Source organism: Lactuca virosa, chromosome 7, assembly GCF_052849685.1.
Source record: "Lactuca virosa cultivar CGN04683 chromosome 7, Lactuca_virosa_CGN04683_v6, whole genome shotgun sequence".
Lineage (NCBI taxonomy): Eukaryota > Viridiplantae > Streptophyta > Magnoliopsida > Asterales > Asteraceae > Lactuca > Lactuca virosa.
This window is the reverse complement of record NC_136432.1, coordinates 220,088,076-220,115,420: the sequence shown is the minus strand read 5'-3', so window position 1 is coordinate 220,115,420 and position 27,345 is coordinate 220,088,076. Positions and strand designations below refer to the sequence as shown.

General features: G+C 41.2%; 1 protein-coding gene across 1 annotated transcript; it reads right to left on the bottom strand.

Moving 5' to 3' along the window:
- Nucleotides 1-961: 961 nt before the first annotated feature.
- CLPR1 (CLP protease proteolytic subunit 1) lies at nt 962-3,214 on the bottom strand. Its single transcript, XM_079060708.1, has 8 exons — nt 2,874-3,214; nt 2,491-2,606; nt 2,210-2,407; nt 2,019-2,123; nt 1,886-1,948; nt 1,679-1,790; nt 1,366-1,610; nt 962-1,282 (listed from the first exon to the last, which is right to left on the bottom strand). Exons 1-8 carry the CDS (start codon nt 3,118-3,120, stop codon nt 1,196-1,198), a joined length of 1,173 nt encoding a protein of 390 aa, XP_078916834.1. The 5' UTR covers nt 3,121-3,214; the 3' UTR covers nt 962-1,195.
- Nucleotides 3,215-27,345: the final 24,131 nt, after the last annotated feature.

Here is a 27,345-nt window from a genome sequence, read left to right as displayed (position 1 = left end):
CACCATCACCACCACCACTACCCCATCACTAGCACCAACACCGCCGCCATCACCACCACTGCCACAATTGCCGACGCCACAATCACCGCCTGTCATCACCACCACCGTTGCCACCCCGCTGCCACCGCCACCACCACCACCACCGTCGCCATTATCGACATCACCACTGCCCCCCGCCGCTTCCCCCACCACCGCCACCGTCCCCACGCCCACCCTACTACTGCTACCGTTTTCTAAAAATGAAAACCGATAGAAAAATACACATCTAAACACGTTTTCTAATTTTATAAAAATGAAAATGAATAATGAATAAGTTTTAACTAAACGCGTTTTCTAAATTTTCCAATGAAAACCGAAAACGGAAAACGAAAACTGAAAAGGGAAAACGAAAAACAGAAAATGAAAACTGTTTTTCCGTAACTAAATGCAACCTAAACTTTTTTGTTGCCAAGTTCAAACAAAAGTATTCATAAAGAAGTTGCTTTTTATTATATATATTTATTTGACTATTATTTAATATAAGATCTACTAATACTTTTCTTAAGAATGTAAGTTTTATCGATTAAAAACAAGAGAAATTGAGTAAACTAACCATTATAAACGAGGTTTTCAAAGAAAATAATCATATTTTTTTCTTCAAAATCCGAAATTTTAGTCCGGAATCTGAAATGCCATTTTGGAATTAGTTAAAAAAATGTTTTTTCTTGGTCCGAAATACCCATTCCGGACAAAGTGGTTGACCCGTTTTATTATACTGGTTAACAGATCTGCAAATCAATTGTTGAACTTGAATGCACCCCATGAACACAATTGATTTGCAGATCTGTTAACCAGTATAATAAAACGGGTCAACCCACCAACCAATTTTTTATTTATTTATTTTTTTTTTTTGTTGTCATCTTGAAAACTTGAACCAAGCAAACCAAAAACCTCCCATAGGGCATGGCTTAACAGTCAAAAGTAACCATAATAATCTATGTATCTCTCCCTGATAAAATTTGCTTTTAAGGTAAAAAGTACACATATTGTATAGGTCCAAAAGTACACATTACTTTCTTTCAGAGCTTCAAGTTATCACATTGTTCTACAGAAGGTCATAAATTCTTCCATTCATGACCATATACAATAATACCATCCTTTAAAAGTAGACCAATATGATACACAAATCAGCAACCAAACCTCCATCATTTCAAATCTACCTAAATCCAGAAGGAGCCGCCTGTGCACCACCACCTGCACCTCTCCTTGCCGCCTTCGATTGCGCAAGAATCTCATCATAATTCTAAAAAAAAAAAAATCAAAACGGGTAATTAAAAATATGTCAAAAAATCAAAATACAATGCAAACATATTACATATTACATACCCGTTTCTCAAAAGCATTATCTCTTGAGCTAATAATCTTGTCAGCAATCCCATAATCAATGGCTTCTTGAGCTTGTAAATACTTAGGCCTCTGAATATCTTTCCTGATTTCATCTTTCGGTTTTCCAATCCCCTTTTCAAGTAGCTCTAGAAAGTAATCCGTGTTTGTATCCAATTCCTTTGCCTTAATCCACATGTCAATTGCAGCCCCACTTGACCGGTTGACTTTTGGTAGATATAATTTTGCTACATGGAAAAATAAATAAATATATATAATAATCATTTTGATTTTTTTAAGGAAAATCAAAACATACTTGAACAATTCGGCTGCAATGCACGAAACCCTTTGGTTCCAAGCGACAATAGCATTGCTGCTTGACCAAATGCCATCCCACAGTTGACTGTATACACCTCTGACTTGCAGTACTTGAGGGCAATTTCAGAAATAAATAAATCATATCAGTAAAATCAAAAAAGTAAATAACCTAAAAAAGATAAAATGAATCGTTTTGATTTCTTACAGCCATGATGTCAGCAATGGCGTATGCTTCTGTTTCAGACCCCACTGTCTCCATTTTGTCATTCTACAAAAGAAAATTGTTATTTCTTGTATTTAGTAATTTAACCTTAAAAGAAACAAAAAAAAAAAATCACCTGTGTTCCAGATGAATTAATGTAAAGATAAATAGGCTTAGCTGGATTATCATAATCCAACCACATAAATTGAGCAACAAGAAGCTCAGTCACTGCAGGAACAATCTACAACAACCAAAATTATACTTAAATTCATTAAAAAAAATATATTTAAAAAAAAAAAAAAACAAAAGTAGATTGCTATTTCTTACAGGCATTCCTAGGTAACAAATACGAGCATCTAGAAGCAATGATGGAAGATCAGGAGGAGCACTTCTAGGTCTTCCGGAAGCTCTGCCGCCACCTCCGCGATACATGCTAACACTCATACTGTATTTTGCGGGCCCCCCTCCTGATAGGGTCCACATTCCTCCGTGGTTTAAGTAATTATGAGATGATGAAATTGTTTCCTGTTAAAAATATAAAACAATGTGTAGATGTTAAAAAAATAAAAACCATAAAGAAATATATATGTAAAGAGTTATAAAGAGACCTCTGTGACGGATTCTGCTTGCTTTCTTACAGGATTATCTTCTGTCATGAACATGTCCATTTGTGTAGGACTCAGACCATAAAGGTATTGAGGGACATTTTTGTAATTTTCCATCACTGCAAAATATTTAGGGTTTCATTCAATCCACTTGAATCCTTTTAGAACACTGAAGAATTACACTAAGGGACATGTTTCAATTTCAATTTAGGGTTTCATTAATCTCAGATCAGAAGGTCGGAATACGTAGAGGCAAAGCTACACATAATCATAATACACGAAAATATATGGAGAATCAAATTCCATGAAGGTTCATAGACATGAAAACAGCATAAAAACTTGGGGGAAAAGTAAATTTAAAGGTGGATGAGTGAAAGGAGACTCACATCCGTCTTTAAGGTTTCCTTCCCTAAACTGCTTCGGTATGTAATCCAGAGATTTATCGGCGGCGGTGACCGGAGACCTAACACATCTTCCCCTAATCGCAGCATCTTTCCTCGAAGGGGCATGGAGGAAATGAGTGGTGTTGTGGAGAAAAGATGATTTCAAGAATAGGGCGGTGGAACTGCTTGACTCCCGATTATTGTCGACTGTCGGAGCAGATAGAGGTGAAAGGAGTAGCGACGTCGCCATGAAACTCTCTGCAGTCTGCAACAAAACAAAGGGTTTGAAATGGAATCTGGATTTATCTCTATTTGTTTAATCTTTCTATAAATTTGATTTATGTGACCAAGAACGACGATGAGGCCGCTAGTTACCTTACGTCTCTTGCTAACGGCGTTGATGGTTCTACTGTTACCATCATGGAGGTCGATCGGGTTTGATTACCGGGTCCGAATCGGTTCACGAGGCCCGAATTAAAATCGGTTTCAACTTTTGTAAATTCTGAACCAAACATGAGCTCAGCTCATTTGGGCTCTCCCATACCATATCAGATAAATGTTCACGAACAAGAAATTGGTTTGGGATTAGTAAACGGGTCTAACTCTTAAAATCGAATGGGTTTGGATTAGAAACCGGTTTGAATGAAACCAATTCGGTTTGAACTTTGAAGTTGATCCTACAGTTTGGTGTTAGTTTGGCATATGGAAGGTTGGCACTTGTTTCAGTGAAATCACAGTTTAAAAAATTGGTTTTCAAATCTACAAAACAATCGATTTTCATATAATATAAAAATATCGTTTTCATAATTATTTTTTCAAATTGTTGTTGATAAAAGGTTTTGGAAGTTTTATAAGACCAAATTTCACCTTTCTACTATCCCGAATGCTTGAGAAACATTTTTATAAAATTAAGCTGCAAAATACCGTTTTGAACCCCTGAATGATATCAAACGGTTACAAAGCAATGTCTCTTGCTTATTGGTTTTGTTTCTAATCAATCATGAAACGTTAAATTCTGACACCAAGATCAAGTTCGACAAATTATGGAAAAATGGCAAAACAACCGGTTTTTTTACTACCCAAATCCAACATAACCTCATCAATGTGAAATTACTCCTAAAAACTCTAAATTCCACACCCAATTGTCTGGCAAATCCAAACATGCATGCGAAGAGATGTCTTGAAACGTCTTTGTGAACTTCAAACCTTTAGCTCTCCCCCAAAGGTCAACGTCATTCCCAAATCCAATTATTAATATCCCAACGATCTTTTATGAAACAATCTTTAATTGTTTCTAGTAAAAACAATCTAGGAAATTAGACCATAAGAGGGCTATCACCAAACATGTTTCTCAAAGTAGATGAGAAGAATTCCTTTATCAAGAAGATGATGGAACGAACCTGCGATCTAAGACTGTAATATACGTGAATCAGGGTTAGGTGTTTTGACATTAACAAGAATAAAACGTTCAATTAAATGTTAAAATTAATTATTTTAAAGTAATTAAATCCCTTATTTATGACAAATAACAATATAAGAATGTATTATAAGGGTTTAGTTGATATTTAAATTAACTAAAGGGTGCTAAAAATCATATAGAAAATTTAAGATATAAATTAAATTAATTAAAATTTAAGACTCAAAAACATGTTAGAGAAAGAGAGATGATTGGGAGTAGGAAAAAAAGAGAGACAAACCACGATCTTCTTTTGTTCTTGTTGTTGTGGGATCAGGACATCAGTTATGAATTGGTTATAAATTTTTTCTTGGGTAATCCAACATATATAACACACAAATAATCCCTACAACCTAAGTAGTTATCGCTGTCAATAATATAATAATGGTCACCGACCTCCATTTGAAATTGCGGTTCTCGCAGTGGTATAGTGTTTTTTTATGTTATGTAGAATTTATATATATTAGAGTATTAATCAATAAATCATACTTCAAAGTTCAACTCAATCCAATTAATTAGTTAATCAGTAAATCATACTTCACATATCATAATTAATTAATCATACTTCACAGATTGTTACCAATATCACATTTAATCACACTTTAACACTATCAACAAGAAAACATAAGCAATACTTAGCATTTTATCATACTTCAACACAATCATAGTTAGCAAATAAAATGATTAAGCAATTTGACAGTTAATCATATCGTAATACTTCAAATCTTCAACACAATTAGCTAGACAACACATACATGGTTTCAATGGAAGTCATCAGAGTCACATAATCACAATTTTATTCAATGGAATTGCACAAAAGTTTTGGTTTGGTTTAAGAAAAAACAATTTTATTCAATGGAATGACAAAAACGTTTTTTTTAATGTAAAATAGCCCAAAAATGGAATTAATTCAAATAGTAGTTATAGCGCCGCTATAGTAGTGACCATAATCGCGGTGAATTGCGACGCTAATAGCATCGCCTCTATTCCAAACTGGTACTTTGAAAATCACGATTCTTTATCTCCGCTAACCACTATAGCGCCGCGATTGACTGCATAGCCTACAACCACCATTTTCCATAGGAAAAAAACCAAACACACAACTGTGGTGGGAGTATGTTCTACCCTTATTGACACGTTCCTGACCTTTTTCCTTCTGCTTATAATGAAAACTTGATGACTTTTTTCCTTCTAAGTTCGTATAGACGCCTAACTCAAAATGTGACTTTAAAGACTAAAAATTCATGCATGGCCTAAAAAGAGTGCATGAACACTCATTTTTCTTCCACCAAAATGTCCAGAAGGCATTCTAGTCCAAGCATATTGGTCTGGAGTTCCCCAAACTCCAAGAACACCATAAAAAGGGACCAAAAGAGACCAAAATCATATACACAATCTATATCTAAGGGAAAGAAACATAAAGGTTGAGACTTTAAACTTACAGAGGTCCGTAAATGTAATGAAATGGCAAGATCTACTTTGAATCTAAGCTTCCTTACACCAAAATAGACTTCCTTCACCTCTAAGCAATTCACAACCAAGACACAAAACCTCAAGAACACAAGTATGGATGTTAGGGTTTCCGAAAGAGACGTTTTCTAGGGAATGGGGGTTGCCAAATTAGGCAACCCTAGGAGTTAGTGCCCTAAAATAGGTCCCAAGGCCTGATAAATTAGGGTTTCATTTACCGACTTGGCATGTCACTACCTAAATGAGGCGCTCTGTGCGTTGCCACATGTCCAACGCACCGTGACCAACCATGGTCACACCGCGCTTCAGTCTTAAACTCAAAACTTAATTAATAAATTGGGTGTCACAGTTGTCATTTGTGTATTGTACCAGTCAATATACACTTTCAAACCTTATTTTTATCCGTCTCCTCCATACATAAATGTTTGGATCAAAACTTTATTTTTATACTTTTGTAGTCCACTTTGCTAATGAGTTCTCCGTTGCAATGTGCAGGGTGATTAAATACTAGTTATCTTAAAAAGTTAAATTATAAACTAGGGAAAATATCACAATAGTCACTAAGTTTACACTAAAATTCTAATTTGACATTGTATTTTTTTTTTGGTCTTAAATTTGACATTGTGTTTTCCATTTTGTTACAATTCAGACCACATGATCAGTTAAACCGGTTGTCTGCTGACGTGACATGATGACTTGTCAATTTTGATGACATGTCATGCCGACGTGTCAAAATTGAAAAAAAATTGTTACAAAAGATAATAAAATTTCAATTTTGACACTAAATTATCATTTTTTTTTCAATTTTGACACTCAATTTTTTTGTTCTAAATTGATCATCATTTGTTCAATTTTGATGACGTGACACTCTATTTTTTTTTTGTTTCCAAACCAGACATTATTTTTTTGTTACATTTGAAACCGTGTGTGTGTCTATATATATATATATATATATATATATATATATATATATATATATATATATATATATATATATATATATAGAGAGAGAGAGAGAGAGAGAGAGAGAGAGAGGTAGGTTCAAATGGGGATGAACAAATATTGTGTGAATATAGGGATTAATATGGGCCAAATATTATTTAATTTTAATAAATAAATAATTAAATCATCTACCCTTTAATTTAGGCAAATTACTTTATTTAAAACCCTATTGCTTCTTCAATCAACACCCACAAATGTCTTCCTTCTATAACAGATAAGTAAATCTTCCTTTTGTTTCAAAGCTTCTCTGTAAAGTCGAAGATGCCTGTAGTGTATCAGTAAATGTCTGCTTTCAAGAGCTCTACTCTGTTGGGGAATAAATCTCATTTCCGGCTTGTGCGCTCGAATTCGACGAACACTCGCAATAGGTATACATTAAAAACCCTAATTTGCACTCGAATTCTACGTCGTCAGCCGCCTTCGTCTTTGTTTGCATCACCAATTCATCCTCCTCCTCGCCATTGCTTAACCCTAAATCCTTCGATCGCTGACCACAAAACTTCAGTTGCATTGTTTAGCTTCGGTCCTCGACTAGTTGCTGCCATCACTCGCCTCCACCGTATTCAATTTTGTATCCTAAGAACAAAGAGATTGTTGCACTCTAAAATGGAAAACCCATCTTCTCGTCTCTTCGTTTACTCTTTGTTCTAATACGCACAATGGAAAGATTTAATCAATCTCAACCTCACAAATTCCACCAAGAAACTATCGTCGAATATATCTGGTTAGTTTTTCTAATATGATTTATATTGATTTCTTGACTTTTTCTTATGTTTCAAATTAGAAGACATGAATCTCTCTTTCTTCTTTTTTCCATGAACGTATCCTTTAGTTATTGGTTTGTATGTAGATTAATTTTTCATTATTTGTTTGAGGCTGTAAACCTATTTCTTTTATACCTATTTCTCTTTTAGAAAATAAAGACTCAAAGTCTTTGCAAAGACTCCATAACTTAGCAATTGTATTTTAATTTTTGTGTTGGAGGTCTGTTTTGATTTGATTATTGTCTTTGTATCCCCATTGGTAATTATTAACCATATTGAATATAGAAGAGTGTTTGACCATGGAAAATATCTTTATCTCTTTCACTAAATGAAATGGTGGTCTGATGTAACTAATTTTCAGCTTCTCATGTGTGGACGTAGGATTGAATGTGTTATGACAAAATGTAATCTATTCTGTCAAATGTATTTCTGAAATGAATGTATTCTTGGAGTCGTATTTTATGAAATGATTTCTTATATTTGTATGTGTTTTTTTCAGGACTACTCAGAATATAGCAAAGTTGTTTAGAACAACAATGGTGGATGAAATATAACAACATAAAACAAGAATGAGAATGAAGATTCTTTCATGAATGACATTGTATTCTTATAGAATGAAGATTTTTTTTAAGAATGACTCACTATAAAGTTTGTATTCTAATAGAATGTGGCAAAAATTCAAAAATAACATTGTATTTTTATATGTGACAGTAATTTTTTTTGTTTATTTTTGGACCTTAGATTCTTCAATAATGTTAATAACAAATGATTATTCTTTAAGAATGTTGTTATTCTTCAACTCATGGTTCAAAAATATGTTATTCTTCAAAATGTTCATTCAACCAGAATATGTATTCTATTAGAATATGTATTTTAAACTCTTGGTCCATATTCATTCCTACATCCACACAATACTTACCATCCATATTATAGCCTAGCTCTCTCTCTCTCTCTCTCTCTCTCTCTCTATATATATATATATATATATATATATATATATATATATATATATATATATATATATATATATATTACATTTGAAACTGTATAAATACATTTTTTTTCATTTAAAAACCATATCTTGTATAATGAAGAAGAAATATATCTGCATGAACCAAAAATCACGAATATATACAACGAACGGCCCCTTGGTAATTAAAGCGAACATTAGACTCTTCTAAACTGAGATCAAATTAGCTTATCTGATCGTGCACTCCACATCTCCAAACCCATTTTAAAGTTGTGTATTTAATGTAAAATACGGTCATAATATAACTAATACATATTTATATATAACATTATGATTTGAATGTAAAAAACTTTGTATTTATACAAAAATGTGGTTTTTTAAATGAAGAAAAAGTATTTATACGGTTTCAAATGAAAAATGGTCAATATTGAACAAAAATGAAAAAAAAATGATGTTTGATTTGGAACAAACAAATGAAATGTTAAAATTGAAAAAAAAAACTTAGTGTCAAAATTGAAAAAAGTGAAAACTTAGGTTGCATTTAGTTACGGAAAAACAATTTTCATTTTCCGTTTTTTGTTTTCCCTTTTCAGTTTTCGTTTTTCGTTTTCAGTTTTCATTGAAAATTTAGAAAACGCGTTTAGTTAAAACTTATTCATTTTTCATTTTCAGTTTTAGAAAATTAGAAAACGCGTTTAGATGTGTATATTTCTATCAGTTTTCATTTTTAGGAAACGGTAGCGGTGGTAGGGTGGGGGTGGGGGCAACAGCGGGGGCAGCGGTGGTGTTGATGATGGCGGCGGCGGCGGTGGTGGTGACAGGAAGTGGTGGTGGCGGCGACGGTGGTAGTGATTGCGGCGGCGGTGGTGATGCTGGTGATGATAGTGGTGGTGGTGATAGAGTGGTGTTGGGTGTGTGTGTGTGTGTGTGTTTATCGGTGTGTGTGTGTGTTTATGTGTGTGTGTGTGTGGGTGTGGGTGTGTGTTTGTGTGTGTGTGTGTGGGTGTGGGTGGGTGTTTGTGTGTGTGGGTGGGTGTGTATGTATGTGTGTGACTGTGTGTGTTTGTGGGGGTGTAGGTGTGAGTGGGGGGTTGGGGTGGATGTGTGTGTGGGTGAGGGTTGGGGTGGATGTGTGTGTGGGTGAGGGTTGGGGTGAGTGTCTGTTTGTGTGTGTTTGTGGGTGTGGGTGTGGCTGTGTGTTTGTAGTTATGTGTGTGTGTGTGGGGGGGGGGGGGGTGGGGTAGGTGTGTGTTTGTGGGGGTGGGCTTGGGAATGGGTGGGTGTGGGTAGGTAGGGGTGTGGTGGGTTGGGGGTAGGTAGAGATGAGAGTGAGTGTGTGTTTATATTTTAGAAAAATTTTGGAATTAGAAAAATATGGAAAACAATAATTATTGGTTTTCCAAAAATTTCCAACTTCTTTGTAATTTTAGAAAACGAAAATTTTCATTTTCCGTGAAAAATGTAGAAAAATAGACGAACTAAACGCGTTTCAAAATTCTCATTTTTCTTGGAATTTTTTTTTCCAGAAAACGACTCATTTTTCCGCAACTAAACGCACCCTTAGGTTTAGTTGAGGTGTTGTGGGTTGGGGGTATGTGTAGGTGGAGGTGGAGGTTTTCATTTTCCGTTTTTCGTTTTTCGTTTTCCCTTTTCAGTTTTTGTTTTTTGTTTTCAGTTTTTGAGGGTGTAGGTGGAGGTTGGGGTAGGTATGTGTTTGTGTGTGTGTGTGTGTGTGTGTGTGTGGGGGGGGGGGCTTGGAAGTGGGTAGGTAGGGGTGTTGTGGGTTGGGGGTGTTAATGTGGGGGTAGGTAGAAGTGGGGGTAAGTATGCGTTTATATTTTAAAAAAAAATTGAAATTAGAAAAATGTGGAAAACAATCATTATTGGTTTTCCAAAAATTTTCAACTTCTTTGTAATTTTAGAAAACGAAAATTTTTTATTTTCCGTGAAATTTTTTGAAAAATAGACGAAGTAAACGCGTTTTCGAAATTCTCATTTTTCTTGGAAAATTTTTCCGGAGAACGGCAAATTTTTCCGCAACTAAACGCACCCTTAGTGTCTTTTGTGAAAAAAAAAACAATTTTGACACGTCAGCATGTCATGTCATAAAAAACTGACACATCATCATACCACGTCAATGCACGACCAGTTTGACCGGTTAAGTGGTCAAAATTATAACAAATTGAAAAATACAGTATCAAATTTAAAACAAAAAAACACATTGTCATATTAGAATTTTGGTGCAAACTTAATGACTTTTGTGTTATTTTCCCTATTAACTTTTGTTGTATGGGTATAATATATGTTAAAGAACAAATATAAATTTGAGTTTCTATTGAAATCTAATTAAATTAAGAAATTGTATAAAAACGAACTTTAGTATAAGAACACATTTAAAGTTAAGTTTTTTTTAGTAGAAGTTAGGAGATAATAAAAAAAAAAGAAAAAAAAAACTAGAGAAAGGAATACTCTTAACTACTGTTTTCTTTTTTCTGTATTTGATAACAAAGAAACAATAAATGGTTAGAGAGTGCTAAGAATGTGCTAATAAATAATAACGTAATGCGTGACCTCAAATTACTTGTACCTCAAACCATACCTTTGCTAAGGAATTGGTGTTACATAAAGTGTACATTACCAAACTTTGACCCACAATATCTTATTTTTTGACTTTCTTTTAGAAGACATGCATATCATTTACTGTTTTTCGCATACATGTCAAAGAAAAAGAATAGTATTATTGTAGATCACACTAGTAGTTTTTATTCACAAAACCATATACCAAACACACACACTAAAAAAAAAAAAAATCGAGTGTAAGAAAAGTAAAAATCGCAAATAAACGATGTCAGCAAGTGATGGAGTGGCAACTGTGGCGTGTATAGCAACCAATAACTTGCCACCAAACAGTTAAGCGTCCCCACACGCGACGGAACTTAAATGACGTGGCAATTTCTACCGAATTAACCTCCACGTGACCTTACACAACTCCACTCCTTATCTCCTTTTCATATTCTTTTTTGCATCCCAATTTAACAAAACCACAAAATACATGAATATCTTAAAAGTGAAAAAGTTCAATTACTAAATCCTAATTAAATATAAATAGTTTTAATGTTACTTCAAACAAAGATTTTGGTCCAACTCCTAGCAACATTCAGTTCGAAAAAACAATCAACCTCTTATTTTCATTGGAGGAATAATTTACCTTGTTAATAATACATTATTAAATACAATTTATTATTATTATTATTTTGGAATATTCATAAAAACAAACATTAGAAATGAAGTTTTATTCTAAAATGACAAACTTTTAATCGATTTATAGAAATAACTTCTAATTACGAAACAACGTATTTAGATTAATCAATTTTGTATCAGAATGACAGTAAACCGTTGAGATAACACATAAGAATCCTGAAGCTACATTCCAGACTAATGTTTTATACATTAATGACAGTTCTTAATTTCAAAATGATTTGTCATATTGTTTTTTAAAGGTTATTTTTTCTTTATATGATCTTAGGACTTTACTCTCTTAATACACAATTTTGTTATCCAAAATGAGTTCGTATAACTATATCTTTAGAGTCCTTTTTATAGTGGAAAGTTGTGGGAGCCAATCAACAACGTTATGTATTTATATAGCGTCAGATACATGTTATGTTGTAGATTTGAATTATGATATCAACTTTTGTGGGTTGGATAGTTTATTAGCTTCCAAGTTAAGGTTACAGACAAATCACGTTCATTTTTATTTCTAATGTCGGGGATCTAATATTTTTATGCAAATAACTGATGTCGCCGTTGTCAAACCTTTTGTAAGTGTTGTTATTATATATCTCTAAATATGATGTCATTGTTTGTTGTCAATCATATTGTCCAAAGTGTTGTTAATCGAGTAGTTACATATTGATCGCTTACTCCCATTGTAAATCGATTGCCTTGAGAAAACAAATATGGAGGAAATTGGTCGTCCAAAAGTAGCCCTTTATGTAATGTATTTGTAACGCCCGTGTTTCGAGGCTAAACATTGATTCGATGATGTAATGGTTAGGGTCAACAAATGTAACTCAATTTGAAGTAATAAAAAGGAATTATTTGAGTATTATGTGAATTTGTATGCTTTATACTTGTTTATAATGATATAATAAATTAAGAATGAAAATAAGCGTCAAAAATAGAATGTTAGATAAACCCGATATCCATGAAGAAAGTTGTAGTGGTCGTGACAAGGATTCCGGAGATATAAAGAACGCCGAAATCTGAGTTATAACGAAAAAGTTATGACCTGTCGAAGTTTCGCGACAAAACCGGCACGACACTGCGTGACGTAAAAAGTGAGTTTACGATAAAGAGATTTTTAGCCTTAGCTATCTAAACAAAAGTCGTAGCATACGTTAAACCGAGAGCGTGCATAAAAAGAACGCCCAAATCTGACTTCGTATGAGGAAGTTATGATTTTTCTAAGTTTCGGAATAGCAGTATGCAGCCCGGAGTTTGAATAGTAGATCGACCGATTGTTAGCCAAATGAGAATCAAAGGTCTCGTTAATAGCAGTTCAACGGTAAAAAGACAGACGAAAACGAACGTAAAATGAAGAAGTTATGAATTTTTAACGGACTTTTCCTGTCCCGGCCTGTTAAAAATATAACTTTAAAAATAAAGTCAAAATTAGCCGACGAAGTCTAAAAGAAAGTTGTAGAGTACGGTCCCACCTACGTATATATAAAGAACGTCGAAAACGGATCTCATATGCAAAAGTTACGAATTTTAGAAGTCGAGATAGAAATTTGTGAGGTGGTGCGAGGCTACGCCCAACGTAACAGTCGGACGCCCAACGTTGATCGAAGTACGCCCCACGGTCTCTTTCCTTCTGTGGTCCGAAGCTAGCCACGTAACACCAACAAATTTCGGACACCTGCCTCTACGCGCAACGTACCACCGATGGTACGCCCATCGTAATGCGAGGTCTCGCATCTATAAAAGGGGTATGAGAGCTGCCGAATTTCTCACACATTTCACCACTTCTTTCTCTCTCTACTCTCTCTCTAAACCTCCTAAACACTCCCGAAGCCAATGAAACCTCCCTAGCACTAGAAGAAATCCCCGGAGCGCCCGAAGGCTCCGAGAAAAAGAGTTTTCCGGTTTAAAATTCTGCCCGCGCAAAACCCGATTTTTAGCAAGACCCGCTGTTTCGTCGAAGGAATTTTTTTTAGAAGCGAAGCGCTGTCTGAGTTCAGAATCATCACCTTAACAAGTGAGTGCATAGTCTCTTTCATCTTACACATAGATATGAAGTATTTTATATAAATTACGTGCTGTGTGTGCATATTATCTGTTTACTTGAGATCTGTGCTAGATGAAAGATTTAAACTTTTTTTTTAAGATCTGAACTGTATATGTGTTTTATAGATCTACACGGGATGAAAGATCTAAACTTATTTCTTTTTAGATCTAAACTTCTCCTTTTCAGATCTAAACTTTTTCTCTTCAGATCTAAACTGTATATGTATTTTATACTTTGAGATCTATGCTGGATGAAAGATTTAAACTTTGTTTTTCAGATCCAGACTATATATGTATTTTATATCTACAAATATGTTGGGTAGAACATGGGTAGATGAAATAGTTGATGTGTGATGAAATAAAATGATGAGAAGCCTCGATATTAAAGATGATCTAGTCATCTAGCAGCATGAGTACGCTAGGCGTACATGAGGGTACACTGAGCATACTAGGCACACCTAGTACGCTGGGCATTTGGGGATTTTGATGGAATTGGTTACTTGGTGGATTTAGGTTTTGTGTTGAGAGCTGAGATTTAAAGTCGGGCCTCATCAGCTCTATCCAGTTGTGAGGTGAGTTTTCCTCACTGTACTTATGGGTCGAAGGCACCAAGTGTCACACCCCCAAACCGGAACGGCGGAAACGTTCGGGGGCAGAGGACGTCATGTTTAGTATCACAACACATGCATCATAGTAATCAAAGTAACAAACAACCATTGCATTAACATGAAAGTGTTTACAAAGTATGTGATTCACATAAGATAGACTCCAAAAGCAAATAACAAAACAAGACATGAAGCTACTATGCTTCATCTTCTGAATCCCAGTGCGCGTACCTGTCTACTAGCTTCCTGAGAATACAAGTTGTTTTGAAAGCGTAGATGTAACATCCCAAATTTCGAGTCCAAAAATTTCATTTTAATTAACGGATTATAAAACATTCATAAGAAAACTGTGTAACAATATATCATTTTGTGAATCAATGTATCATGTCTGAAAACCCAAAACATATAATAGCAACATGTCAGAGTACAATCCCAGAATATCTCAAGTGCGGAAAATCAATGCGTGTGTGTATGATGTGCCCCTACCGCGCCAGCTCTTTCCCCTTCGCTGAAGAGGTACCTGAAACAAAAACTGTAAACTGTAAGCACGAAGCTTAGTGAGTTCCCCCATCGTACCGCATACCATACAATCACATAACATACATATACTGTCAGGTATATCTGGGTGCCCGACCTACCCCTTCGGTCCTCTCGACTGGATACCGCCTAGCATATCCGGGTGCTGGCCTCCCCTTTGGTCCTCTCGACCGGATACTGCCTAGCATATCTGGGTGCTGGCCTCCCCTTTGGTCCTCTCGACCGGATACTGGGGACTATTTCACCCCACCACTACTACCACATAACATGTAACACATAATCATATTCTATCTAGCATGACTGGGTATGACTACCCCCTTCGGTCCTATCGACCGGAAATCTTGGGGACTATCTCCCCTACTGCTAACATCATATCATACTAGCACATAACATATCAGGTAGTAGCAAACATAACAAACATAGACAATTATCACAAAGACAATCATCTATAACAACTCCTACTGGTGGGCCGGCATTGTGGTCGTAGACCCACCGCTACTGGAAGGTAATTCACCTCAAACGAGTAGCCGCTGATAATCTGTGCGGGGAATCCCTGACTGCTGCTGCTCCGGAAATCCTCCGGCTATAATCCCCACAAAACACTTAATCAGAATCTGATCTCTACCCCTTAGGGTAAAATGACTATTTTACCCCAGACCAATCCAAGTCAAAGTCAAAGTCAACTTCCAGTTGACCCGACTCGCCGAGTTGGGTCGTCAACTCGTCGAGTCCCTATTTCTTTAACTGTCCTCATCCACGTCCCTACTCGTCGAGTTTAGCAACGACTCGACGAGTTCTCCTTCTAACACAACCTCGGATGAACCTTCTTCCGACTCGCCGAGCGGTATGAACACTCGTCGAGTCCATCTTCATCTTAAGAACTCGTCCTGTCCTCGACTCGCCGAGTTGTATGAACAACTCGTTGAGTTCATCTTCAAGAGTTGGGAGATTGCCTTGGACTCGCCGAGTCTGCTCGTGCACTCGTCGAGTCCTATGAACTCCAGGACTATGGCTTATCCCAATACGTTTGGGTCACTCCCTTGGACCCTCTAAAACCTTTCTTTCACTCAACTGGTTCCCATGAACCATAATAGAAAAAGGGGAGTCTAACCTTGGACTCGCCGAGTCCCAAGAACGACTCGCCGAGTCGATGCAGTCCAAGTCTTATTTCTTCGATTTCTGGAGTGCAACTCTTGTCCAAATGATAGATCTAGGTCCCTAAACTCAATCTAGCACGTAAAGTTACAAACTTTACGTGTATGCATGGGACTTGGAGCCTAAAATGCCCAAAAAGAAGCTCTTAAGATGCATGGGACCTTCCATGGGTGCAAAAGCAACCCCCAGCTGCCTTGTGACCCTTCCATGGACCTAGATCCAAAGCCTCAACCCCCAACCATGCTTGCAATCATGGTTGGCTACCAAGAATGACTTATAAAAGCCCTAAATCTCCCCAAAAGGGGATCTAACAAAAGAACAAGCAAGGTATAGACTTTATACCTTCTGAGAACAACAAATTATGCAGCAAACTCGAATCCTTCAGTCTCCTCTTGATCCTTCTATGCTCTTCCTTCTTCCTTGTCATCAAAATCCACCAAAATCACTCAAAAGCCTTGAATCTTGCACCAAAACACTTAGGGTTTGCTAGGGAGGGTTTCTGGGAGCAATAGGGACGAGTGGGGGCTGAATGAGATGATTAAATAGGGTGCAAACCCTCAGATTAGGGTTTTTGTGCAGACAAAGCCTACTCGTCGAGTCCAGGATCCGACTCGACGAGTCCCATACTTAAACCCCGCGTTCTATCCCGCTTCTACTCGGCGAGTTGGGCCATCAACTCGCCGAGTCCCAGGCCAAAAATGTAAAATTACATAAATGAAATACATACCAGGAACCAGGTGCTACAAATCTCCCCCACTTATTTCAGACTTCGTCCTCGAAGTCTGCTGCTCGCTCCTGAAAAAGCTCCGGATAATGTTCCATCATCTCATCCTCCGGCTCCCAAGTCCATTCCGAGCCCTTCCGGTGCTGCCATTGCACCTTCACGAGCTCCACCCTCTTGTTTCTCAGATCCTTCGACTTCCGGTCGAGGATTGCTACAGGTCGTTTGATGTAGTTCAGGCTGTTATCGACCTGAATATCCTCTAAGGGTACCACTGCTGAGTCGTCCACCAGGCACTTCCGCAGCTGGGAGACGGAAAGTGCTGTGGATCTCGCTGAGTTCGGCTGGCAGATCCAACCTGTACGCCACCTTGCCCACCCGGGCTGAAACCCTGAAGGGTCTGATATATCTGGGGCCCAACTTGCCCCGCTTCCTGAATCGGATGACGCCCTTCCATGGAGACACCTTCAGAAGGACCCTATCCCCGACCTGAAACTCCAGGTCATATCGGCGCTTGTCGGCATAACTTTTCTGCCGACTCTGAGCAGTCTGAAGCCTGCTCCGGACCTGCTGAATCCTCTCCGTCGTCTTGAGCACCACTTCGGTGCTCCCAAGGACCCTCTGGCCAACCTCACCCCAACATATCGGGGTCCTGCACTTCCTCCCGTACAACATCTCGAAGGGAGGACGATCGATACTCGCGTGATAGCTGTTGTTATACGAGAACTCAGCCAATGGGAGGTAAGTATCCCAGCTACCACCGAAGTCTAGCACACATGCCCGCATCATATCCTCCAAAGTCTGAATGGTCCGCTCGCTCTGACCATCCGTCTGCGGGTGAAACGCGGTGCTAAAGTGCAGACGAGTACCCAACTCGTCATGAAACTTCTTCCAAAACCTGGAAGTGAACCGCACATCCCTGTCTGAAATCACCAAAACTGGCACCCCGTGCCGCGCCACCACCTCCCTGATGTAGATTTCGGCCAACTTCTCTGCCGAGATGCTCTCCTAAATTGGAATAAAATGGGCGCTCTTGGTCAATCGATCGATGATGACCCAAATCGAATCCACTCCCCGCGCGGTCCTGGGAAGCTTTGTGATAAATTCCATCGTGATGTCTTCCCACTTCCACAGCGGGATATCCAACGGCTGCATCTTGCTGTGTGGTCTCTGATGCTCGGCCTTGACCTTCCTGCAGGTCAAGCACCGCTCCACGTACCATTCCACATCCCGCTTCATGCAGGGCCACCAATAGTCCAGACGAAGATCCCTATACATCTTCGTCGCCCCGGGATGAATGGAGAATCGAGATTTGTGCGCCTCCTCCATCAGAACCTGGCGCACACCCCCGTGGTACGACACCCACACCCTGCGGTGGAGGGTCAACAGCCCTCGGCTATCATAATCAAAGGAGGAAACCTGGCCTACAATCCGCTCACTCTTCCGATGTTCCTCCTTCATAGCCTCCTGCTGGGCCTCTCGAATCTGCTCCAACAGTGGAGTAACCACGGTCATCCTCATGCAGGTATCCCTGATCGGCGCTGCCTTGCGGCTAAGCGCGTCGGCCACAACGTTGGCCTTCCCCGGGTGGTAGAGGATCTCACAATCATAATCCTTTACCACATCAAGCCACCGACGCTGCCTCATATTTAGATTTGGCTGGTCCATGAGATACCTCAGGCTCTTATGGTCCGTGTAAATGGTACAACGGACCCCATAGAGGTAATGACGCCAAATCTTGAGGGCGAATACAACAGCCCCCAGCTCCAAATCATGCGTCGGGTAGTTCGCCTCGTGAGGCTTCAGCTGCCTCGAAGCATAGGCGATGACATGCCCTCTCTGCATCAATACCGCGCCCAAACCTGAAATAGACGCGTCGCAGTACACAACAAAATCCTCTATGCCCTCTGGCAAGGCTGAGATCGGCGCCTCGCACAACCTCTGCCTCAGTGTCTCAAACGCTGCCTGCTGCTCAGGCCCCCAACGAAAGACTACGGCCTTCTTCGTCAGCCGCGTCAAGGGTACGGCTATCTTGGAGAAATCCTGGATGAATCTCCGATAGTAGCCGGCTAATCCTAGGAAACTCCGAATCTCAGATGGAGACTTCAAACCTCTCATCTCATCACGACCTCCACCTTGGCCGGGTCGACCAGAATACCGTTCTGGTTGACAAGGTGCCCAAGAAACTGCACCTCGCGCAACCAGAACTTACACTTGGAGAACTTGGCGTACAAGCTCTCTCTCCTCAGAGTATCCAAAACCTCTCGCAGATGCTCCTCATGCTGCTCCTGCGTCTTGGAATAGACCAAGATGTCGTCAATGAAAACTATCACGGACCGATCCAGCATCGGTCTACACACGCGGTTCATGAGGTCCATGAACGCGGCAGGAGCATTGGTGAGCCCAAAGGGCATCACCACGAACTCGTAGTGGCCATAGCGCGTCTGGAACGCAGTCTTATGTACATCCTCCTCTCTGACCCTCATCTGATGATATCCTGATCGCAGATCAATCTTGGAGAACCAAGATGCTCCCTGTAGCTGGTCAAAGAGGTCATCAATCCTCGGGAGTGGGTAACGGTTCTTCACCATCACCTTGTTCAGCTCCCTATAATCTATACACATCCGATGCGACCCGTCCTTCTTCTTCACAAACAGAATCGGGGCTCCCCAGGGTGAACTGCTCGGTCTAATGAATCCCTTGTCTAACAGCTCCTGCAGCTGTGTAGACAAATCCTGCATCTCAGGAGGAGCCAATCGATACGGTGCCTTGGCTATCGGAGCCGCACCAGGGACTAGGTCGATCCTGAACTCCACCTGTCGCTTTGGAGGTATCCCAGGAAGCTCCTCTGGGAACACATCTGCGTAGTCTCACACCACCGGAACGTCACTCACCGTCGTCTTTCCCGCCTCCCGGGTATCCATGACATAGGCGACATATCCTGCGCAACCCTACTGTAGGTAACGCCTAGCCCTTGCTGCCGAACATAAAGTCGGTCCTCGCTGTGGCCTCTCGCCCTGAATCACCAGCTCTCCCCCACTTGGGGTCCTGATCCGCACCAACTGCTGCGCGCAGTCGATCACCGCCCCATTGGGACTTAGCCAATCCATGCCGATAATAACCTTGTTCCCCCGTAAAGGTATGGGAACCAAGTCTACTAGGTAGCACTCCTCGAATAATCTCAACACACAATCTCGGAATACCGCTGATGCTCGCACCGATCGATCATCGGCAATCTCTACCTCTAAAGGGCAATCCAACATGCCTGAAGACTCGGGAAACCTCTTGCTGAGCGCAATAGAAACAAACGATCGGGTGGCACCCGAATCAAACAATACCTGAACTGGGATACCGTTCACATGGAACGATCCTAAACATAGCACATATCAATTTCATAAACATCATATAAATAAATCAGAGGGAAAGAATCATACCCGTCACCACATCGGGTGCGGCGCGTGCCTCCTCGGTCGTCAACTGGAAAGCCCGGCTCCTCACCACTGGAGCCTCTACCTTTCCCTGCCGGCCATCAGTAATCCGCAGGGTCGCTGGAGCTGGTGCCTTCACTGGCGCTGCTGCTGTCAACTGGGGGCAATTGGCCTTCTTGTGGCCCCTCTGGTTGCAGTGGAAACACAGCAACTCAGATGTCTGAATAGTGGGTGCAGGGGCGGTACAATCCCTGCTTAAGTGCCTCGTCTTGCCGCACTTGTAGCAGCCCGACAATCCCAACCTGCATACTCCATCATGTGACTTGCCGCATTTCCTGCAGCGGCCTCGGCCCTGCTGGCCTTTTGGCCCAGCGTCTGATCCCTTGGGCTTCTTCCCCGAAGCCCCAGCCACCTGTCCCTCCTTGACCTTCCTCTTCCGGATGTGCTCCAGATCAATCTCCCTTTCCCTTGCCCTGGCAATCATGGAATCCATGGTAGGGCAAGCTGAAAAACTAAAATGCTCCCGAATGTCGGCCCGCAGCATGTCATGGTAGCGGGTCCTCCTCATATCCTCATCTCCCGCATACTGGGGCACTAGCAACGCCCTCTCCCGGAACTTGGCGGTGATCTCCGCCACAGTCTCCGTAGTCTGTCTCATATCTAAGAACTCCCTCGCCAACTGCTGGAGCTCCACTGCAAGTGCAAACTCCGCTCTGAACCGAGTCACAATGTCCGGCCACATCATAGCCTCAACAGCCGAGGCTCCCAGAGAGTCACCAACCGACTCCCACCAATCCCTGGCCCTATCTCTCAAGCACCCTGCTGCATATCTCACCTTCGACCCCTCAGGGCAGAAGCTGGTCAACTGTGCAGACTCAATGTCTGCAATCCACCGTCTGTCGACAATGGGGTCCTTCGCCCCATGGAAATCCGACGCACCACTGCCCCTGAAGTCCTTAAAGGACAGTGTACGTGATCCAGACTGGCTGGTCGCCATGTCGCTCCTGAACGCCTGGAGGCGATCCTCCATCAGCTCGACAATCCCTTCCTTGATCGACCCAAAGATGACCGGGGTCGCATCAAGGATGCCTCTAGTGATCTCGGACGCGATAAACTTGCGTAGCCTCTCATCCACTGGTTCGGAACCTGAGCCCAAACCCGATCCCTCTCCTGAACTGCCAACTGCTGGCCTCGGACGCAGTACCACCATTCTGCAATACATAATGACAACCGTCAGTGATACTGTTACATCTAGAGGGATCACCTCCATCACGAGCTCCTTGGTCTTGCCTCAGCCTTTCTCGATTCAAGTACGGATCCTCTGCTTTCAGTAGTACGGGCCCATACTACCTTCCACATCTATCGGTACTTTCCTCAAGAGGCGCCTCGACTCCACCAAGTCACTACTACTGTTACTGATCTCTACTACTCTCATCCTAGGCTTATCCTAGGGAAAATCTCTGACACCACCCAAACCGGTCCTCAGCTGCTGAAGGCCTCCTTGTAATGCCAATTAGCCATTACCTGAATACCATCACATGTAACGGGGCTCAGATAATCCTTCGAGTAAAAGACTCGTCCCTACAACGGTTAGACTCAAACAAGAGTTGCGCAATAGGGTCAAATCCAATCCTCTAAGATTATCCAACCCTTATCACATGTGACTTAACGTATTCACCTAACAGCTAACTCCCATCACTCAAAGTCCCACAAATCACAAAGCAAGCAGCATTCAGACCAAAGGGATCGATCTCAAGCAATCCTATCCTCAGAACAGGAAACTTTACTAGCATACAATGCTGAGCTCATACTACCAGGCATAACCTAAACAGGCTATCCTATTACTGTCTACTCAATACTAGCATGCAATTCTCATAAGCTGAAGCACATAAAGCAGGCACATAAGGCATCATTCCTAGATCCTTAGTCCTATTCTAACATGCTGTTCTACTGAAACTGATAAACATAATATAAACTTGTATGGGTACTTTAGGGAATACTTACATGAGCTCGGCCGGTCGCGCACATCACACACTTCGTTCTTTCTCAAAACTCTTTTAACTTAACTTTTAGAAAACCATTTTTCTTGTAAAAATCTTTCAAATCCATTGATTTGAGTTCAGACACCCCGAAGGTGTGTCCGAATCCCTCAAACTAGGGCTCTGATACCAACTTGTAACATCCCAAATTTCGAGTCCAAAAATTTCATTTTAATTAACGGATTATAAAACATTCATAAGAAAACTGCGTAAAAATATATCATTTTGTGAGTCAATGTATCATGTCTGAAAACCCAAAACATATAATAGCAACATGTCAGAGTACAATCCCAGAATATCTCAAGTGCGGAAAATCAAGGCGTGTGTGTATGATGTGTCGCTACCGCGCCAGCTCTTTCCCCTTCGCTGAAGAGGTACCTGAAACCAAAACTGTAAACTGTAAGCACGAAGCTTTGTGAGTTCCCCCATCGTACCGCATACCATGCAATCACATAACATACATATACTGTCAGACATATCTGGGTGCCCGACCTACCCCTTCGGTCCTCTCGACCGTATACTGCCTAACATATCCGGGTGCTGGCCTCCCCTTCGGTCCTCTCGACCGGATACTGCCTAGCATATTTGGGTGCTGGCCTCCCCTTCGGTCCTCTCGACCGGATACTTGGGACTATTTCACCCCACCACTACTACCACATAACATGTAACACATAATCATATTCTATCTAGCATGACTGGGTATGACTACCCCCTTCGGTCCTATCGACCGGAAATCTTAGGGACTATCTCCCCTACTGCTAACATCATATCATACTAGCACATGACATATCAGGTAGTAGCAAACATAACAAACATAGACAATTATCACAAAGACAATCATCTACAACAACTCCTACTGGTGGGCCGGCATTGTGGCCGTAGACCCACCGCTACTGGAAGGTAACTCACCTCAAACGAGTAGCCGCTGATAATCTGTGCGGGGAATCCATGACTGCTGCTGCTCCGGAAATCCTCCGGCTATAATCCCCACAAAACACTTAATCAGAATCTGATCTCTACCCCTTAGGGTAAAATGACTATTTTACCCCAGACCAATCCAAGTCAAAGTCAAAGTCAACTTCCAGTTGACCCGACTCGCCGAGTTGGGTCGTCAACTCGTCGAGTCCCTATTTCTTTAACTGTCCTCATCCACGTCCCTACTCGTCGAGTTTAGCAACGACTCGACGAGTTCTCCTTCTAACACAACCTCGGATGAACCTTCTTCCGACTCGCCGAGCGGTATGAACACTCGTCGAGTCCATCTTCATCCTAAGAACTCGTCCTGTCCTCGATTCGCCGAGTTGTATGAACAACTCGTCGAGTTCATCTTCAAGAGTTGGGAGATTGACTTGGACTCGCCGAGTCTGCTCGTGCACTCGTCGAGTCCTATGAACTCCAGGACTATGGCTTATCCCAATATGTTTGGGTCACTCCCTTGGACCCTCTAAAACCTTTCTTTCACTCAACTGGTTCCCATGAACCATAATAGAAAAAAGGGAGTCTAACCTTGGACTCGCCGAGTCCCAATAACGACTCGCCGAGTCGATGCAGTCCAAGTCTTATTTCTTCGATTTCTGGAGTGCAACTCTTGTCCAAATGATAGATCTAGGTCCCTAAACTCAATCTAGCATGTAAAGTTACAAACTTTACGTGCATGCATGGGACTTGGAGCCTAAAATGCCCAAAAAGAAGCTCTTAAGATGCATGGGACCTTCCATGGGTGCAAAAGCAACCCCCAGCTGCCTTGTGACCCTTCCATGGACCTAGATCCGAAGCCTCAACCCCCAACCATGCTTGCACTCATGGTTGGCTACCAATAATGACTTATAAAAGCCCTAAATCTCCCCAAAAAGGGGATCTAACAAAAGAACAAGCAAGGTATAGACTTTATACCTTCTGAGAACAGCAAATGATGCACCAAACTCGAATCCTTCAGTCTCCTCTTGATCCTTCTATGCTCTTCCTTCTTCCTTGTGATCAAACTCCACTAAAATCACTCAAAAGCCTTGAATCTTGCACCAAAACACTTAGGGTTTTCTAGGGAGGGTTTATGGGAGCAATAGGGACGAGTGGGGGCTGAATGAGATGATTAAATAGGGTGCAAACCCTCAGATTAGGGTTTTTGTCCAGACATAGCCTACTCGTCGAGTCCAGGATCCGACTCGACGAGTCCCATACTTAAACCCCGCGTTCTATCCCGCTTCTACTCGGCGAGTTGGGCCATCAACTCGCCGAGTCCCAGGCCAAAAATGTAAAATTACATAAATGAAATACATACCAGGAACCAGGTGCAACAGTAGATCAGCATTTAAGCTGGTGAGTTCATAAGTATTTTAGTGATGTAAAGTAAGTTGTAAGTTCTTTTTAGAAAAGTTCGCCTGTTCCTCCAGAAAATCCTATATTTTTTGATATGATGAAAAGTTAAGTAAAAATGGCTCTACAACCCCTTCTATGAGTACTAAATGGATACAAGTTATATAAAACGCAGAGTAAACAGACAATCGATTGTGTGAATCCGCCCTAAGCCCACAACCACACAAGGAACAGGAAATGAGGCGGAAGTCACACATCCCATTGTTTGTTAGATCTTCGTTGTATATAACCCTGCGTATTCATTTGGTACTCACGGAGTTAACTGTAAAAGTTACTTTATATTTGATGAAAACATTCTTTAAGAAAAACCCTTATTTCCTTTAGTAAAAATGGTAACCACAATAGTTCCTTCTTTAATCACTTAGTTTATACTAGCTATATATAATCTAATATCGAACGGATAGTTAACTGGGTGAATCTGCCCTAAGCCCACAACCAAATAAGGAACAGGAAGGGAGGCGGAAAGCACACCTCCAACTACCTATCATATATTAATTATATATAACCCTGATGTAACATCCGAAAAACACAGTCTGAAAATTTCATTTTAAATCAGTAATAAAACCATATTCATCAAACGTCATATAAGAATTATAGACAATGTATCTCAAAACATCATAACAACTGTCAAATATATCAGGGTATAAACATCCCAAGCTGAACAAATGGTGTGTGCACTGCAATCTTCCCGAGCTCCTCCTTTGAAAACTGAATACCTGAAACCAAAACTGAAAACTGTAAGCACAAAGCTTAGTGAGCTCCCCCGAACTACCACATACCATACAACAACATATAAAGCAACTACTGGGCCTTGCCCACTGCATCAAACCGAAGTCCGGAAACTGCATCGGACCGAAGTCCGGAACTAACCAGGGCCTTGCCCTCTGCATCGGACCGAAGTCCGGAAACTGCATCGGACCGAAGTCCGGAACTAACCAGGGCCTTGCCCTCTGCATCGGACCGAAGTCCGGAAACTGCATCGGACCGAAGTCCGGAACTAACCAGGGCCTTGCCCTCTGCATCGGACCGAAGTCCGAAAACTGCATCGAACCGAAGTCCGGAAACTGCATCGAACCGAAGTCCGGAACTGACTGAACATAGCATAGCATAATCACAACTACTGGCATAAACAAATATACTGCATACTGCATCGGACCGAAGTCCGGAACACATAACACAAAAACATGCTTGAATCACAAAGACATCAAGCACACTGAACTACTGCATCAGACCGAAGTCTGGAACTACTGCTAACTAAACGGGCCGGCATTGTGGCCGTAGACCCGTTCCTACTGGAAGGAAACTCACCTCACACTGCTGAAGTCCCGCTGACAGAACCATAGCTGCTCGATGACAGATTTCCGATCTGTCAATATCAAAACAACACCCAATTAATAATTGGGTTCCAACTCATAATCATAAGTCCAAACTTGGGTAAAAGACTACTTTATCCCTATCTTATCTTGACTCAAGCCCAAGGCCCGATCCAAAGGCCCAAAAAGTCTAATAATGGACCAAGGCCCAACTATGGCCCAATTTTCCAAATTGGGCCCAACCCTCACATATGGGCCTTACCCTAAAGCCCATCTAAATGTTCTAGTCCCTTTGCTTGCTCTTGAATGGTCCATTATTATCTCAATCACCAAGGCCCAACAGGAAGGCCCAACTCAAAGTCCAAGTGAAATTAGGGTTTCACATAAAATGACGATTAGGGTTAAGTGTTTCTACTTAACCCATTAAGTCCATTACTCTACTAGATAAGTGCTATGAAGTGATTGGGCTTAATACCCAATCCAATCTCAATGGCCCAAGAGCGGGTCCAATAAGTCTAAGGCCCAATTACTCACAATTAGGGTTTTCTAAACCCTAATTAGGGTTTCCACTCAAACATGGCCCAATAGGCCCATAATTAATCTTTAAGCCCATTAGGGTTTTGGCTAGGTCCATTAGGGTTTTGCTTGTGGGGCACCACCCACTACCACCTCAGGTAGTGGCGGTCAATGGCGGCTCACGGCGGCGGCCACCACCTTACGGTGGTGGTTATTATTATTTTTATTATTCGTTTGGTAAATACAATTACAATGCTTTAATCCAAAATAACCACACACACTAACTATCATAACTACTCACACACACACAGCCACCCTAGTGGTGGCCGGCGGCGACACGTGGCGGCAGCCACCACCTCACGGTGGTGGCGGTGACTGTTTTCGACTTTCCGAAAAGACAAAACACACACCCATACACTTCAAATTGCATACTACAATCCAGCCACCCACCTGGTGGCTCAAGGCGGCGTCAGAATGGTTTTTGGGTTGGCAGCCACCACTTCTCGGTGGTGGCAGCGGCTTCTTTCGTTCCCGACAAGCAGCAACACTCCATGAAACTTCTTTGCTCGGATTCAGGACGCAACCACCCTTGGTGGTGTATAGTGACGGCAACAACAGTACCATCGACGACAACAGCGGCTCTACGGCAGCAATACGACAGTTCCCGATAACAACGGCGGTCGTAGGCTGAGGCAGCCACCCAAACGCGGACCAGAAGGAGAAGGAGGAGAGGAACGTCCGAGAGAGTCAGCAACCTACCCCTGACGTCGTTTCCGTCAACTACGGCGATCCTCCGATGCACCGGACGTCCCCGATGGCGGCGCTGTTGTGGCGTTT

Bases quoted from the DNA above. Each gene is read 5' to 3' on its own strand.
- CLPR1 (XM_079060708.1), bottom strand. From the start codon at position 3,120: ATGGCGACGTCGCTACTCCTTTCACCTCTATCTGCTCCGACAGTCGAC. The intron at 1,949-2,018 runs GTGATTTTTTTT...TTTCTTTTGTAG, and splicing joins TTAATTCATCTGGAACACAG to AATGACAAAATGGAGACAGT. The intron at 1,611-1,678 runs GTATGTTTTGAT...TTTTCCATGTAG, and splicing joins ATTGCAGCCGAATTGTTCAA to CAAAATTATATCTACCAAAA.